This window comes from Dicentrarchus labrax, unplaced genomic scaffold (genome assembly GCF_905237075.1).
Source record: "Dicentrarchus labrax unplaced genomic scaffold, dlabrax2021, whole genome shotgun sequence".
Lineage (NCBI taxonomy): Eukaryota > Metazoa > Chordata > Actinopteri > Moronidae > Dicentrarchus > Dicentrarchus labrax.
The window spans coordinates 11258062-11273496 of record NW_026136709.1 but is presented as its reverse complement, the minus strand read 5'-3'; the positions used below and the strand labels follow the sequence as shown (position 1 = coordinate 11273496).

The following is a 15435-nucleotide window of genomic DNA, read 5'->3' as shown; positions in this document are numbered from 1 at the left end:
GGTGGACACTGCCAGCTGTCTGTGACTCAACTAAAGTTACATAATTGAAAAGAAAAAATATTTTTTCATTATTTATTTTGTAGGAGACATAGGGACTCAGGTCCAAATAAAGCTGCTCTAATATGTGTCTTTTAATTCCACCTTGCTGTATAATAATAATAACCTCACTGTACTATACTGGGACTTAGGCTACTAGTTTTGTTGAAAAGATTGTAACACGTTTACTAACTACTGACACCAGACCAGTCCCCCTCCTCCAATGCAGCATTTTTTCTAGCCATAAATGTGCTCCACAATTACGATATGGTGAATCTTTGAACGCGGTCTTTGAACACGGTCAGCAATAAAAAGCCAGAAAACTCAAGCCACTTTGACCTATATATCCGGAGGTGTGATTTTTGACCGGGTCACCCTGCAAACCGCCTGCATCAGCCGGGGGAGGACCAGCGCGAACTCGCCTCGGCATGAACAATCCCGACACAGCGAGCGCTCTTGGCTTCCACTGATACGTGCACTTGACTTTACACAGGAGCCGACACACCAGCAGCACCAAACATGTCTCGTTTTGTACCCCGTCTCTTCGCGGTCGTTTCTCAGCACGCCACAGCCAGATCCGTGGTGTTACCGAGGAGGATCCCAGTGTTCATCCGTTCTGTATCCACATCTCAAGGTACGTTTGATTTCTTTACTGTTACTTCTTTCTTTGGATATGCACTATACCGTATAGTATCACAGGCTGCAAACTCCTGCAGGTGCACCATGCTTTATTCTTCTCACGGATGCTGGAGCATGTAAATCTGCTGGAAGGCACTAGGAATAAGAAACAGGCAGCTACGGGTTATTGCTTGTGCAAGGAGGACTGTGGTTAGAAGCAGAGAGGGGGTTACCAATAAATCTGGGATTAGTGGAATTTTACTGTTACTTGAGTTGTTGTCTAAAGACTGTCTAGAAATGTGACCCTTTCCCCTTGTGCTTCCTTTCTACCTTTAGCAGTACAGTTAACTGTTTCCAAGTCATGTGATAACAAACATTTTATAAATGTCTGTGGTTTAACATTGTAGGTTTTAGTTAAAAGGGCTAGGAAACCCTGCCATAGCAATTTAGGGTTCATGATAGATCAGCACTTACAAAAACTCATCTGTGACTTTTCGATTGTAACCTCTTCTCTCTGCAGGCCTGCGGTCTCTCACCCGTTATGATGAGACTACAGACTGGCAAAAGAAACTGACCCCTGAGCAGTATGTAGTCACCAGAGAGAAAGGGACTGAGGTGGTGAGTACTGCATACACACCAATACAGTGATCTGTGTCAAACCAACATTACCTCAGTCTACCAGACTGACATACATATTGTCTCATAAACAACAGCACAGTTCCAAATGGACTTTGTTCATCACTGTATTGTTGACCTGTGTCAGGTTCAGCCTTCTCAGCTAGTCTTTGGTGTTTGATTAATTAGAAGCTGCTCTCAGCTTGAAACACAGAGCGATTTCTACATGTAATAATAAGAAGAAAAAAGACAAGTTACTCTATTGCACTTAAAATCATGAGCTTAAGGACATAAAACTAATACCATGAAGTCAACTATTAGTCCTGTGTCTCTGCTTCTAACATTGTGTGTGTATTTGTGGGTTTTCAGCCCTTTAGTGGGATCTACCTCAACCATTCAGAAGTGGGGATGTACCACTGTGTCTGCTGTGAATCTCCACTTTTCAGGTAACAGTTAACGCCTAATTGTTAAAGGAATATTTCCCCACATATTGGTATTTTTTGTTAGTAACTTACCCCTTGTTGGCTTCAATGTGTGACAAGAAAACATTTTTATAGAAAAATACTACAGTCACCGTTTTACTACAAATACTGATGTTGAATGGAAACTAGCTGAAACTATTTGTGTTAGATGTTTATTGAGAAATATATTGGTAGATGCTAACTGAGGAAATGTTCCTTCCTCTCATGATAGTTCAGAGGCCAAGTATGACTCTGGGACAGGCTGGCCAGCATTCAAAGAGGCTCATGGGACATGGGAGCGGGATGAAAGCCACGCCTCCATCATTCGTCGCCCTGACAACAGCCTGGGTAGTGCAGGGACAGAGGTCCTTTGTAAAAATGTGAGTTGTGCTATGAAGCCAAAGTTCAGTTTGTTCAGTATTGTTGCTCCAGTTCATATAGATTTGTGTGCAGTCTCTAGTGAAGCAGTATAGTCAGAGTTGTTTAATGTGTATCTCATCCATACTTTGCTTTTCTTTAAATACAACCATCATTTTTATAGTTTTGGTTGGCTTATGACTTTGGTTATGTGTTTCATGCAGTGCGATGCCCACCTGGGTCATGTGTTTGATGACGGACCAGATCCAACAGGTCAACGTTTCTGTATCAACAGTGTGGCCCTCACGTTTAAAGCCAGAGGAAACAACACACCTGACAATTCTGAGGAAAACTGATGAATTACATAGCTTGCCTAAACCACTGAAAACACGCTTACTGTTTGATTTATTGCAGGTCAAATCAAGGACAAGGGGTATGGTTTTGACCTGTACAGGGATGGAAGTGGGAGGCCTTGTGCGGCACAAAATGTTTTAATGTTTGAATTTAGGTGGGAATTGACTTTTCCATTTATTAAAGAGAGAAACTGGATTGAGCTCAGCCTCTTTGGATAAACGCACTGGAGAGAAGTCTACAAATCAGCTGAACATACATACATACACATTCAAACAAACCCAAATTCAAACTATAGACCATCAGCTCTTTCAGTCACTTGATTGTTTTTCTATTATTTTCAAATTTTTGTTGATTTTGTCTTAATTATGTTTGTCCCTAAGTGTAGTTTGGATGAGCAACTTGTCACTTTAGTGTGGGACATAGTGGCTAAACCACTGATGTTAAAAAAAATCATTATGATTGACTTGTCTTCATGTTTTGAAAAATGTCAAAATTCACTGTGCCCGAACTAAGAAGACCTCTTTTTCTGTGGAGATTGCAAAACACAGTAGGTTATGACATTGCTGCTGTGTGTGTTTTTCCGTCTGGTGCTACATTTGTAGATCAAATTGACTGTGTTAAGATGCAAATCTGACTGATCATTTGTCAATAAATGCACATTTTGTTCGTTATCTGAATCTATGGTTACCCTGTATGGACTGTAGAGTTTATTAAGATATTAAAGTCAGCATTTAATAATGAGATTTATGATTTATGGTTGCCCCCTGCAGTATGGCCTCATTTCTACCAGTAAACCAAGTTAATATTTAACCTAACAGGCCATCCTCTGTTTCACATTATTTGTCTCCTGCTCCCTGTTTGTTTGTGCATTTCTTCTGTGTCTGTGTGTTTGGGGTTGAGTAAAGCAGATTGGGTATACTGCAGACAGAGACAGAGGGGACAGAAAACCCAATACAAAGGAAAAAAGAAAAGTAAGAACACAGGAACCTGAGCAATAGTATAGGAGAACAAGACTGACTCTTTAGTGGTATGATGGCTCGACTATGGCGATGTATGGTGGTAGTCTTAGTGTTGATGTGCGTGTGTCTGTGGAGTTCCACTGAGGCTATAGGGGGGGCTAAGAGTCGACCACGACCCCAAAGACGGCCTCCTAAGAAGTCAAAGGTTGAGGCTACTGATGTGACCCAACCTGCACAGAACATAGATATACAGCAGGTAAGAAACTGGAGAAAGAGGCAGAGTTACAGATCACATACAGTACTGTGTTTGACTGTGTGTGTTACCTCTGTATTATGTCTACATCTGTGTATTAAGTTTTTCTTTCCATCCCATGTTTCTGATTGTCGCTTCTAAATCAAGTTACAGAACTAGGAAAGGTAGAGCAAAGATTGCATATGGTTTGGTATAGATTGATTTTTAATTTCCATTCAGACTTAACTGTTACCAGCCTGGAAAGAGATGCATGAAAAGATAAATCTCATTTTGATAAATGTGACTGTTAAATGTAAATACTTACCTGTGCCGTTACCTGACCTTTGCACACTGACAGTTCAGCTCTGTTTCTCACTTGTTTGTACCATGTCACAATAGCATAAACAAATAGGACTTCAAAATAATCAATGGAAACCTAGAGAAATGATCTTAACAGAATAGTGAAAAAGAGATATTATTGCTTTGAGAAGAACAGGCGAAGTTAACCTTTGCCAGGTATTGACTAATGCTGCTAGTTTTTTTCCTTATCTAACATATTGCTGAATATGAAAGGATTCTAAAACAACTAAGATGGAAATGCTGCTTGAGCAAACCTCTATCCAAGTACCCATGCAAAAAACAGAAACATTTTAGCAAATGTATTAAATGTTTATAAGACATACAAACATGTAAGTCTACTTGATTATAGATTAGAGTGGGGGCTGGCAATGTGGACATGCTTGTGTAATTGTATCAACATGGAGTTCTGGGCAGTAAGGGGAATTTTCTGTGAAACAGAATTTGAACAGAACAAATTTTAATGAAGCAGAACATTCAGAAGCAGATGTATCCTTTTCATTGGTAGGACAGGGAACGTTTATTTGACCCTGGTCCAATAGGGCAAATTCTGTTATAACTGGGTTTACAAGATCAAGATCATTTGGTGTGATGAAAAGTTTGATGTTAGTCAATCACCTGTAAAAATGTCCTTTTTTGAGAGACAAAGCAAGTCCCAAGAATTTTCCTTCCATTTTCAAATATTATTTCCGACACTGAGGAGATATGTGAAAGTTTTGCTTATTTGTCATGTCTCCAACCTCATCCTGCTTGCATGTGTTGCAGATGACAGGAACATGGTACCTGCTAAACACTGCCTCTAAATGCTCTTACCTGATAAAACATGGAACCCAGGTGGAGCCTACAGTCATGACCCTCACAAATTCCCCTGACCAAACACTGTCTGTTAGCACTAAAACAAGACAGTAAGTACCACCGTCTGAGCACACTGTGCATGCAGCTCACTGTTGACTCTTCAGTACCTTGATTTATCAGCAGAGGGGGCACATATGCCACACTGACTTCATGCTCCAACCACATGTGTTTGATTTTGTTTGTGTCCTCAAAAACAGGAAGAAGGAGGCAAACAAGTTGAATCCACCAGCATTCCCTGACCATATTCAAAGCTTTTAGGTCATCTTGACCTGGCTTTTGTAGAAAAACAGGGAGTGCAATACTCCATTTAAATTGAAAAAGTGTGTGTCATGTTTTTCTGGGACATTCCGTGATATTGTGATTTGAGGGTTTTAAATCCTGTTTGGCCAACGCAGAGAAAAACAATTTTCTTTTGTCCTTTTCTCATATGACATTAGAAACATAGTTCAATCTGACCTAGGGCATGTGGTTGGACTACAAAACACCATGTATATAAAGTGTATATGTATATGTTTTTAGTTTTTAGTACAAACCCTTCTCTTCCCCCCTCAGTAACCACCAGTGTTGGGAGATATTACAGGTCTACCATCTGTCACCAACCCCAGGTCAGCTAACACTTAAAGGTCAGTGCCTCTTTTTTTATTACCTTATTAAGCCTGATTCATAAATTAGAGTGCACTGCAGCATCCTTTAGTCTGACTGTGCCCTCTGTTGTTTCCACCAGGAGCTCGTCCTGAGCTGGACACTAAGATAGTGATCGGGGAAACGGACTACAACTCCTATGCGATCATGTATTACCACAAACGGGGCACGATCACCATGAAGCTCTATGGTGGGTTCCTCTGGCATATGACCGTGGTTTGGTATTTTAAATGTAAAAGCCAGGTGGTAGTTCAGATTTTTTTTTTTGAGACTGCACTGTAAAAAAAAATGCATTTGTACTGTCATAGTGTTTGTTTTGGTGCTGTGTATGCAGGCAGGTCTGTAGACAATCTGTCAGAGCCAATGTTGACCAAGTTTGAGCAGCTTGCTGAAAAACAACATTTGGGACTGGCATACCTATTCCCCTTCCCCACCTACAGTACGTATATTTGTCTGAAATAAACTGTGTTAGCAACTGCAATATTAAATGTAAGGTGGCATAAAAAGCCACTAGAATCTAGCTTGATCAGATTCAGCATATTTCTTAACATAGTTTGGAATATATTGCGTTACTTTTCAAAATAAAAGGAGTACAAATTTAAAACATAATGCATTAATGTGACACAATACTCAAACTCTGCTCACTGATTTCTCCACATATATATATACACCTGCCTCTTGAGCTGCCTTTAAATAACTGTTTCCCCCTTCTAGGTCACTGTGGAACTGTGGACCAGGAACATGTAATCAGTAAGTTCAGTGTGTAAAACCATTAAATAACAGGTAGCCATAATTATTTGATAGAAAGAAAATAAACAGTTAACAGACTAGCATAAAAAGGGAGCAGAGGGAAATACAGCAGCTGACAAACGTTGCAAATACAGCTTTTTATTGAATCCCCATGACATAGCGACATGTATAAAATGCCCCTTTCAAACAAGAAGGGTTTTCTGGAAAGTGTAAAAAAAAAAAAAAGAAGAAGCAATAAATGATTTTCAGTTCTTTAGTGTATCTTGCAGGCTTAATGTGTAGTATACTGAATATTTTCAGAGGTTATTGCACATGGTATTGCATTCAGAATCTTTTCCATGCTCTGCAGTATTTCATGCATTTTGTTCTGCTCAGTGGTTCAGTTCATTACATGTCAATCTTCATTTCACCTTCACAGCTGCAGCTCTGCTGTGTGCTGGCCACTGAATGACAAAATATGTATTCTCCTTCTCTGTTACTTACTATAATGAGTGTAATCTGTAATTATTATGTATGGATACTTTGTGTCTACACTGTAGACATGTTTCTGCAGTAATGCCAATGAGAGAGATTACAGTAGTGTATATGAATTAAATGATTTATATATATATGATTAATGGAATTGATAAGATATATTGTGTTGCTGAATGGACAAGCTATTCACTACTGGATTGTAAAATCTTATTGCTTTATTATTGATGTTGTAAAGGCTATTGGAGGTTTTGAATATAACTATAAACAGTGACTAAATGTTTTTTAATATGTTGGAACTCCAGTTATGGACTAAAGATTTGTTTCACTCAAATGTATGACCAGTTTATTTAATGCCAGTTTATAAGGGTATGATTTGGGGTAAATGAGCAAGAACTTACTCTTTACAAAAGCACAGCAAACATGGATTTGGTGGTGGATACTTTTGCCTATCAGAAGTCAGAAGGAGAGGGAGAAACAGTGAGATTGGTCGAGAGCAGCTCTCTAAGGAAACCAATGATCTGCTGCCGTGTTCTTCCCAAACAGTTTCCACGTTTGCCCCTGCAGGCTGTGCATGTGTTGGATTCAACTTGTGCAACAATCAGTTATTTAAACTTTGTCAACAACATGTTATCCAATCACCACTGGTTGGTTAAAACAGCAGAACAGTTTCTATGTAATTTAACCTGTCACTCTTTGTTATACAGACTGTGTCCCCACATGCTGAAGAGGCAGAGTCATGCAGCAGACAGATCCAGCCCTGCAGTGTTGAAGATTATACTGAATATTATCTGAATGTTAAAAATGTGAACATCAGCAAGAAACTTGTGGAAAGACTGCACCAAGGTGCTTTTAATGTTACCAGTTACAGATAAATAAAATAAAATGTAACATAATCAAATTATTGTCAAATGTTTTTGTTAAAAAAAAGAGACAAAATGGGCCTTATCTGCCATCAGCTGGCTCTGGTGAGGTGCCATACTTATGTGCAGCTTATTATAGTGTTAACTCCATCACATCATTTTATTCTGAGGTTTAACATTCAGAGTGTGTGTCTGCCTGTATGCATGCTTTTGGGATGTGTGTACACAAACGAGGGAGGGGGGGGCTGGAGTTAATGCAGCCCAGATGTGGAGCCCTAAAGGGGTTGAGTGAGTTTAGTTACAAAACTAATGTGCTTTTTACTGCTGTCCCTTCCTCCACCCAGCACCTTTGTGTGTGTGTGTGTGTGTGTGTGTGTGTGTGTGTGTGTGTGTGTGTGTGTGTGTGTGTGTGTGTGTGTGTGTGTGTGTGTTTGTTACATAACCGGCTGATTGCAAGTCGGTGCCTGTCTTGTCTCTTAACAAAAGGACCTCTGATGAGTCCATCAATGCATTTTCCAAAACGAGGAGCACATTACACACTACATAAAGTAAATTATACTAGTCCTTTAACACAGTGGTGGATTTAGGGGGCTATTATTTCCACATAAAGCAGATTTATGCAGCATTTAATGTCAAACAAGGTGATAGAGTTCATCCAACTCTTCTTCTCACTGTGTGTTACAGAACTGAAAGGAGTGAACGGCATCTCTGTTAAATTCCTACTGTTTTAAAAGTCTTGTGAAACTACTAATACTCAAAATTAACTGCAAGGAACAATCCAATCATTGTATGCAACACTGGCAGAGCTTTTTTCTCTGTGGAGTTCTTGCATATCACTGCCTCAAAGGTGCTAGGAATGCAGTTTGCTGCGAGAGAAGGCACATTTACTACAACTGGTTTATTATATCCAGAAAGCTCTCATTTGTATCTTAAATAAGTGGTGTTTATTGGCTCATAGAGTTGATTTTAGTCTTTTTTTCAAAGAGAAAAAAAGCTCAGCAAAAGTGCCTCTACTTTCTTATTTCTTACTGTGTATGTGATATGTTTTTTGAAGCTTTCATGTACCATGTGGTTAAGAAATTTGCACTCTTACCAAACAGCTGTTCTGATAGCCTAGTCATGTAAGAGCATTTGTGACTGGGGGGGGGGGTTTAAAAGAACCCTATTATGTACCTATCTTGCTTTTCTTTTCTTCTCTCCTCACGTCCCCCTCCTCCATCCACACGTGCCAGTTGTGTAACGGCAGTGATTTGCATGCCGATGGGTGAAGGCCAAAGAGTTTTTGTAATGCAGAAGCTAGCAGCAGGAGAGAGGGAGGAGGAGGAGACAGAAGAAGGAGGAGGAGGAGGAGGAGGAGATGGGGAGCAGGACTCAGCAGGATATAAGGAGCCTCCACTTGCCTTTTCCTCCTTACCTCGTCCTGATACTTCACTCACCGCTGAAGAAGACCAGAACACAAAGGAGAAGCCATGAGGAACACACTGCTGAGGTTGCTGGCTGCACTCATGTGCACACTGACTGTCTGCGCCGATGTGACACCAGTTCAAGACTTTGACCTTACAAAGGTAAGAGAGAGGCAGAAGTATTACTGCTGCAAGGCTTATTGCTGATATTCCAAATATTAACAGTTTGGAGTAAAGGAGAGTTGTAAGCATCTGTGGTTGGTTGAAATGTTTATTGCACTTACTGGAGCAAACCTTACTTTTAAGAATATGTGAGACAGGAGTGAGTGGTGTAATACATACAAGATAACCACTCACCTCTTATTTCCCCTCTTCTGTCTTTCTTTTAGATGGCAGGCAAGTGGTACATTGTTGGCTTCGCCACTAACGCCCAGTGGTTTGTGAACCACAAGGCAGGGATGAAGATGGGCACCTCTGTAATAGTGCCAACTGATGGGGGAGACCTGGATCTCTCTTATGCAAATTTGAAGTGAGTGATTCATATGTAATTATACGGACAAATCTCAACATCCTGATGATTTTAAAGTAAACTGACCTGGTTCTCTTTTTCTATTTTAGTGCTGATGGTACCTGCTGGAGAATGACTCACCTTGCTAAGAAAACCGACACCCCTGGACGCTTCAGCTTCCACAGCAGAAGTGAGTAGAGAACACACAAACACTAACTCACAGACTAGACACAAAAACAAAGATTTAACAGCCTGACCTGTTTACTTCTGCATTCATCAGTTTGGAACAATGAAAACGACATGCGCATTGTTGAAGTTGTGTACGATGACTACGCTCTGGTCCACACTATCAAGACAAAGGAGGGAGTGTCTGAGGTCCTCAACAAGCTTTACAGTAAGTCACACCACAGCAAACAGCGCTGTGTCCCTGTGGGGAAGCATTGTTCATTGAACTGGTGGATTCATGATTTGGTGAAGGTTAAGGCAACCCATTCTGTGTTTGTGCTGTAGGTCGCACTCCTGAGTCCAGTGTCACCCTGCAGCAGAAGTTCACACAGTTCTCTCTGGAGACTGGCGTCCTCCCTGACAACATTGTCATCTTGCCTAAGAATGGTAAGTCATTAACATAGAAAAATGCACTTTAATAGGACAATGTATACATATATGTGATGTAATAAGAGAAACTTAACCTTTCCACTCCCTCATGCATGTTGTTACAGCTGAGTGTCCCGAGGTGTGAAGTCTCCTGCCGTCCGCCACCTCTTGCTCTCTGAAGTCCCAGGCTTTCATCTCAGAAGTCTTTATTTCTTCACCCCAGTATCACAAAGCTTCACCTGAGACAATAAAACCTAAGCATTTCACTCCGACCCCTGCTGCGTACCAAAGACCAATCCTGATCCTAGTTCAGAGCTCATTTTCTCCAACTCACGCATTAACTGTGGCATCAGAGTGGAACAACAAAGAGCTGATAGTGAGACAACAGGAAGGAATATAAGAGACTGTGAACACTGTCAGTTTACTTTTTGTATGTGTGTCTTTTGTAACTGCTGAGTGTTTTAACTTTTGTTGAAATAAACAAATAAAAATAATAAAAATGTGTCAGTGTTCAGAATGATTCCTCCTTGAAAAACTCAAATACTTTAAACTAAGTCACACACTGCCCCCTATCGGTTGATTAAGTAGATCCCTAGAAACTATATATTACACAGTACATACTGCTTGTTAGAAACACATAAGGCTCAGATATGGATTTGATGGGTAACTCAACTCAATGGAATGTCAATATTTTGACATACAAAGTGATTAAAAGGGTTGCTATAATACTAAATGGATAATAAGCAATCAAACTTCACTGTGACGATGGACTGAAGGCCCTCTCACTACAATATTGGTAATAATGACAGGGCTCTGAATTGTCTTGGTTCTACTGTGGAAATAGGAGAACAGTGTTTAATAATGGCACACAATGAAGATGTGCTCCCCAGAAGTTTAATGTAATTGGAGCTTTGTTAAATGTCTGAGAACAGGGTTCACAGTCAATAATGTTAAACTTGTATAACGCCTAAATGATGTTGGTTGGGGCTGAACACTGGAGGAGTGGAGTTAGAAAGAAGTGGGCTTAGTAGACCGCTGTAGTCCGCCCCTTAACTCAGCTTGAGGCTAGCTAAGATATAATATTATATGTTAATGGCTCTGGCTTCCTGCTGTCGAGTTGCATTGTGGGTAATGTATGTGCCAGATTTTGAATAACAATGTATGGAATAAAGTCTGAATGAGCCTGACAAGGAGTGCTAAAAGCTAAGAGTACTCAGGTCAGCAGGAGGGACACACACACACACACACACACACATACATACACACACACACACACACACACACACACACACACACACACACTGTTGACCACTGAGCAGTGTTTTTAGATATTTATATTTATTCTAATTCCATATATCGGCTTTAAGCTTTTATCATTTGATTGTTTTTTATTGTAATTTAAAGTGTTTTCTCTTTTTTATATCTATTGTGTTGGTAGCTGTTAATCTGGTTTTGATCTGCTGCAGACAATCACCTTTACAGGCATAAATAAAGTTATATTGAATAACACTAACCATATCTGTAAGAAGCTGCACTGTCTGACCACAAGGGGGCAGCCTATCCCCTGTCTCACACAGGCCTTCACATTGTATTGGGCTTACTATATTTGTGATTCATTCTCTCTGACTCACTGTCCTTCTTTCTCTCACTTTAACCTCTTTAACTCTCCCCTTCTAGGTTTCAGGCCTGCAGCCTCCAGTGGGATGAAAATGATAACGGTTCTGTGCATGGAGCCGAGTCGAGCTTTGTGACCCACCGCTTTCAGTATGCCGCTGGGCCAAACAAAGCAATCGAAACATAAGGTCAAGCAGGGTCCTGCCTTAAGTGCCATCATTCTGCCCAGTCTTTGTTTCAGACTCAGACTTCAAAATTAATTATTTACTGCATCTGTGCACTTTTTATTATTTTATAATTCTTGCACTTTTTATTTCATAGCATTTTTACTTAAAAGGCCGTGAAATGTAGCTGTAGCTCACAAATCAGTCTACAGCTAGTCCTGATGCTATGATTATTACATGGTATAAGGTGTGACAAGTGCCTCATAATGCTGTGTGTGTGTGTGTGTGTGTGAAGATGTCTATAAGTCAACATGTAAGTGATGCATAGAAAAACACCGACATTAAAGATCAAACACTCTTTATTGAACTCAATAGAACTGAAAGCAAAACATATGGGTTATGGTCTTGTCTGTAGGAGCTGATAATCCATTACCATCCATTATGTTCAAACCACATACTGTGTCAAGGGCATGTGTGCGTGATTATGTATAGTCTGAGTAATATAATTTAAAAAAAAGGAAAGTCACTCATTTGCCTTCATGGATGTGATGTGTGGACAGAGAAAGTCTTCTTTGAGGCCGCAGTAGAAGGCAGGCTGAGTTCACCAGCTGTCCTAATGTCTCTGATAATGTGATCTACAGTTAGAACTCAACCATGAGGCGACGATGATGCACAAACAGGGTGACATGGCAGCATTTTCACCAAACAGACACACAAAAAGCAAATTCACAACAAAATAAAGTTGGCAGCTGGTTTCAACTGGAACACGTTTGTTCTGTAAATGCTACGGTAAGGTAAACATATGCAACAATGACAGGAAAAAAAAACATGGTTAGAAAATATACATTGTACATCGTTTGAATGTATGTTGGACAACAGTGGCACTGTTACAGTGAAGCTCAACTCAGTGTTGACAAAGCAGCAGCCTCCTCATTCTGAGCAAGTTGCTCTTGTAATTGAACGAACAACCTTGACTCATGCTCTATCAAACATGCATGTTTGCGTGTGTGTCTCTCGTGTATTGTATAGGGTGCAGCGCTTCTATACATCAGTGTAGCTGCTCCTGCTGCATAAGAACCCATACAGCTATGCTTGAAAAAGTCTGACCGTTTTAGGACATGAGAAAATCCTCTACATTTGCTGGATTTTTTCATTCTGAATTTTTGACTTCATGCAGCAGCAGTCAAGTTTTTGTAGCAAGTTTGTGTTAAGCAGTCTGGGGCAAGGCGACATGGCTCAACACCTAGAAGGCACAATGGATTAGTAAGCCAATTATCATCTTAACTTCTCACAGATCTTGAACAAATATTAGATGTCAGTGTTTTTTGTTTTGTTTTAGGCTGCTTCGACCACTTAATGTCTAGAGTTTAGTGCATCAATACAACTCATTAAGTGTTGGGCAGTGTTCTTCGATCTCATCCATGTGACTGTCCTAACTATCTTTTCTGGCACTCTTTTTGTCCAATATAACCAATTCTATTCATCTGACCTACACATATACGCACAGCTGCATGCACACACTGTAAACCCACAGCCCAATGTCAGACTAAGATGTACAAATATTGAGAAAACTCCTAAAATCAAACAATGAAAATATCTCAGCCGATCGGTTAATGACATAAGACGTAAGTGTTTGGCAAAGAAAACAAACCGATTGCTCAAGTATGAATGAGTAAAGGCTGACGGTTACACCCATTCCAAATGAAAGGACAGCTGCCGTGCTGAGCTAAACCAACCATGGAGTGTCATGATTTCCTGTCATGCTCTGAGAAACCCCTTTCTGTTCTTCCTCAGAAAGGAATGTCCCTTACAATCGAATGCCATAAGATTTAAACATAAAACTTTATATTTCATACATATATAATGTAATGGACAAACATATGATATGATTGTAATATAGATCTGAAATTTCTCATTAGTGTTTACTGTATGTATTGGACTCTGAATAAATCTTTTGAGAAAAAAAAAAATAACACAAAATATTGTATTTACAAAGTGACTTTTGGCATCCATATGCAACTCTATATTACCACAATATAGGTGGCATGTCATTTTACGTATATGAGTGTTGACAGACTGGTGGAACCGCAGCCTGAAAAATTAAAAATAAAAAGGGTTTGGCATGTTGATTTGATCATTTTTGATATAAGATTTTTGTTAAAAAATAAAATCAAAATGCAACAGAGACTGGCAATAAATCTGTGCTATCACACCACCCAGTAAGTATAATTATTTGTCATATACAGTATTCAAAGGACTCCTGAAAACTCCCAAGCACGATACAAAGAAGGACAAGCCGGTTAGTATATACATGTACAGTCTCTTACAGCTGTGCTCCGCTGCATAACTGTCCCTCTTATCTTTCTAATACTCTGGATATATAAAAAAACAAAACAAACAAACAAACAAAAAAGATTTCTGTACACGTCTTTCCCACGTCTCCCTTCTCTGGGAGATTATTGTCCTATTGAATGGCCTTTACTTCATCTCTCCCGTGATTGGTCATTGAATTAAACCTCCTCCATCTCTGTGGCAACTGGTGGTCTGACGAATCACTTCCTCTCTCAAAGTCCCGTCATTGCCTGTTAGATGAACCATTCTTTCTTTGATTCGTCGATGGTTTCAGGGTTGTCGGTGCCAATGATGGCCGTGTCAGCTGATTCCCCGGCAGACTCCCCGCTGCTCTTGGCTTCGTTGGTGTGATAGGTGCCTTTGTGACGGAACATGTAGCGAATCAGGAACACCAGAGTACACAAGATGGTGAAGATCACCACTGCAATGATACCTGCAGAGGACACAGAAACAATCGTTATCTTCAATCCTTACTATTAAATTGCTTTGAGCAACTAACCAACTTTTGAACAAGCTTTCAGTGTGAAGCTGAAACAGTTAGTTGATTAACTGATTAGCCGATTGACAGAAAATACATCAGATTAATGGTTTGAGGAGTATTTACTTACATCCTTTTTTCAATCTATGCTAAAAGACTACATTTTTAAAATGTGTTGTAAGTTTGACCTTATGGATAAGCAGGAAAGGTGGGTAAACCTCAACTAATTTATGGCATTTAGCAGTGCCGACTTATTTGTGATTTATGTTATTTTTGAGCAGTTAATATAGATTCACCTCTTAACACCTAAAATCTGTGAAAAAAATAAAATGTTTTACCTCCAATGATCGCTGAGTCTCTGTTGACTCCATCAGGAATCACTCTCTCCTCATTGAAGGGAAACTCTGCATCTGAACACAGCAAGAAGAAAGAACAAAATCAAACTAAATTTCCACACATAAATAGACTAAAAGAATGTCTAAGATGTTTTATGTTCATTCTACGAATAAAACTATCTTGAATAGCTACACTAGACCCATTTGTGCACATGAAAATACCAAACAGATGGACAAAGTACATTTCAGTAATTTCATGCATAACTCGCACTGAATTATAACTACAAAGTTTTGCTTTCAACACTGAAGCAAAAACAGGATACACTGTAATGAACAGTGCGTGGTTTCTTCAATATTGGCTCCAGTTTTACTGCAAACACACATCAGACAGAAGTGGATGGATACACACCGGTGCTA

At 39.7% G+C, this 15435-nt stretch overlaps 4 protein-coding genes across 4 annotated transcripts in view; 3 read left to right on the top strand and 1 right to left on the bottom strand.

Annotated features, from left to right (window-relative positions):
• Positions 1–13: 13 nt before the first annotated feature.
• On the top strand, positions 14–3182 carry msrb2 (methionine sulfoxide reductase B2). The gene is made up of 5 exons (XM_051410943.1): positions 14–670; positions 1175–1272; positions 1639–1715; positions 1963–2110; positions 2312–3182. The coding sequence occupies exons 1-5, from the start codon at positions 556–558 to the stop codon at positions 2441–2443; spliced, it is 570 nt and encodes a 189-aa protein (XP_051266903.1). The 5' UTR covers positions 14–555; the 3' UTR covers positions 2444–3182.
• A 116-nt stretch (positions 3183–3298) lies between these two features.
• Positions 3299–7608, top strand: c8g (complement component 8, gamma polypeptide). The gene is made up of 7 exons (XM_051410942.1): positions 3299–3656; positions 4755–4894; positions 5397–5467; positions 5569–5676; positions 5821–5925; positions 6201–6236; positions 7415–7608. Exons 1-7 carry the CDS (start codon positions 3471–3473, stop codon positions 7432–7434), a joined length of 666 nt encoding a protein of 221 aa, XP_051266902.1. The 5' UTR covers positions 3299–3470; the 3' UTR covers positions 7435–7608.
• Positions 7609–8967: 1359 nt separating this feature from the next.
• On the top strand, positions 8968–10577 carry LOC127369500 (lipocalin-like). Its single transcript, XM_051410944.1, has 6 exons — positions 8968–9135; positions 9363–9502; positions 9592–9671; positions 9762–9875; positions 9992–10093; positions 10201–10577. Exons 1-6 carry the CDS (start codon positions 9040–9042, stop codon positions 10218–10220), a joined length of 552 nt encoding a protein of 183 aa, XP_051266904.1. The 5' UTR covers positions 8968–9039; the 3' UTR covers positions 10221–10577.
• Positions 10578–12194: 1617 nt separating this feature from the next.
• The window catches only part of cntnap2a (contactin associated protein 2a), a 314052-nt gene continuing 310811 nt past the window's right edge, over positions 12195–15435 (bottom strand). The window contains exons 25-26 of the mRNA XM_051410449.1: positions 15022–15093; positions 12195–14638 (exon numbers count right to left, since the gene is read on the bottom strand). Coding sequence (XP_051266409.1) covers positions 14439–14638; positions 15022–15093 — 272 coding nt within the window. The 3' untranslated portion in view covers positions 12195–14438. The remainder of the gene's footprint in view (positions 14639–15021; positions 15094–15435) is intronic.

Bases quoted from the DNA above. Each gene is read 5' to 3' on its own strand.
- msrb2 (XM_051410943.1), top strand. From the start codon at position 556: ATGTCTCGTTTTGTACCCCGTCTCTTCGCGGTCGTTTCTCAGCACGCC. The intron at 671-1,174 runs GTACGTTTGATT...TTCTCTCTGCAG, and splicing joins TTCTGTATCCACATCTCAAG to GCCTGCGGTCTCTCACCCGT. The intron at 1,716-1,962 runs GTAACAGTTAAC...CTCTCATGATAG, and splicing joins TGTGAATCTCCACTTTTCAG to TTCAGAGGCCAAGTATGACT.
- c8g (XM_051410942.1), top strand. From the start codon at position 3,471: ATGATGGCTCGACTATGGCGATGTATGGTGGTAGTCTTAGTGTTGATG. The intron at 5,677-5,820 runs GTGGGTTCCTCT...CTGTGTATGCAG, and splicing joins GATCACCATGAAGCTCTATG to GCAGGTCTGTAGACAATCTG. The intron at 6,237-7,414 runs GTAAGTTCAGTG...TTTGTTATACAG, and splicing joins GGACCAGGAACATGTAATCA to ACTGTGTCCCCACATGCTGA.
- LOC127369500 (XM_051410944.1), top strand. From the start codon at position 9,040: ATGAGGAACACACTGCTGAGGTTGCTGGCTGCACTCATGTGCACACTG. The intron at 9,136-9,362 runs GTAAGAGAGAGG...TCTTTCTTTTAG, and splicing joins AAGACTTTGACCTTACAAAG to ATGGCAGGCAAGTGGTACAT. The intron at 10,094-10,200 runs GTAAGTCATTAA...ATGTTGTTACAG, and splicing joins TGTCATCTTGCCTAAGAATG to CTGAGTGTCCCGAGGTGTGA.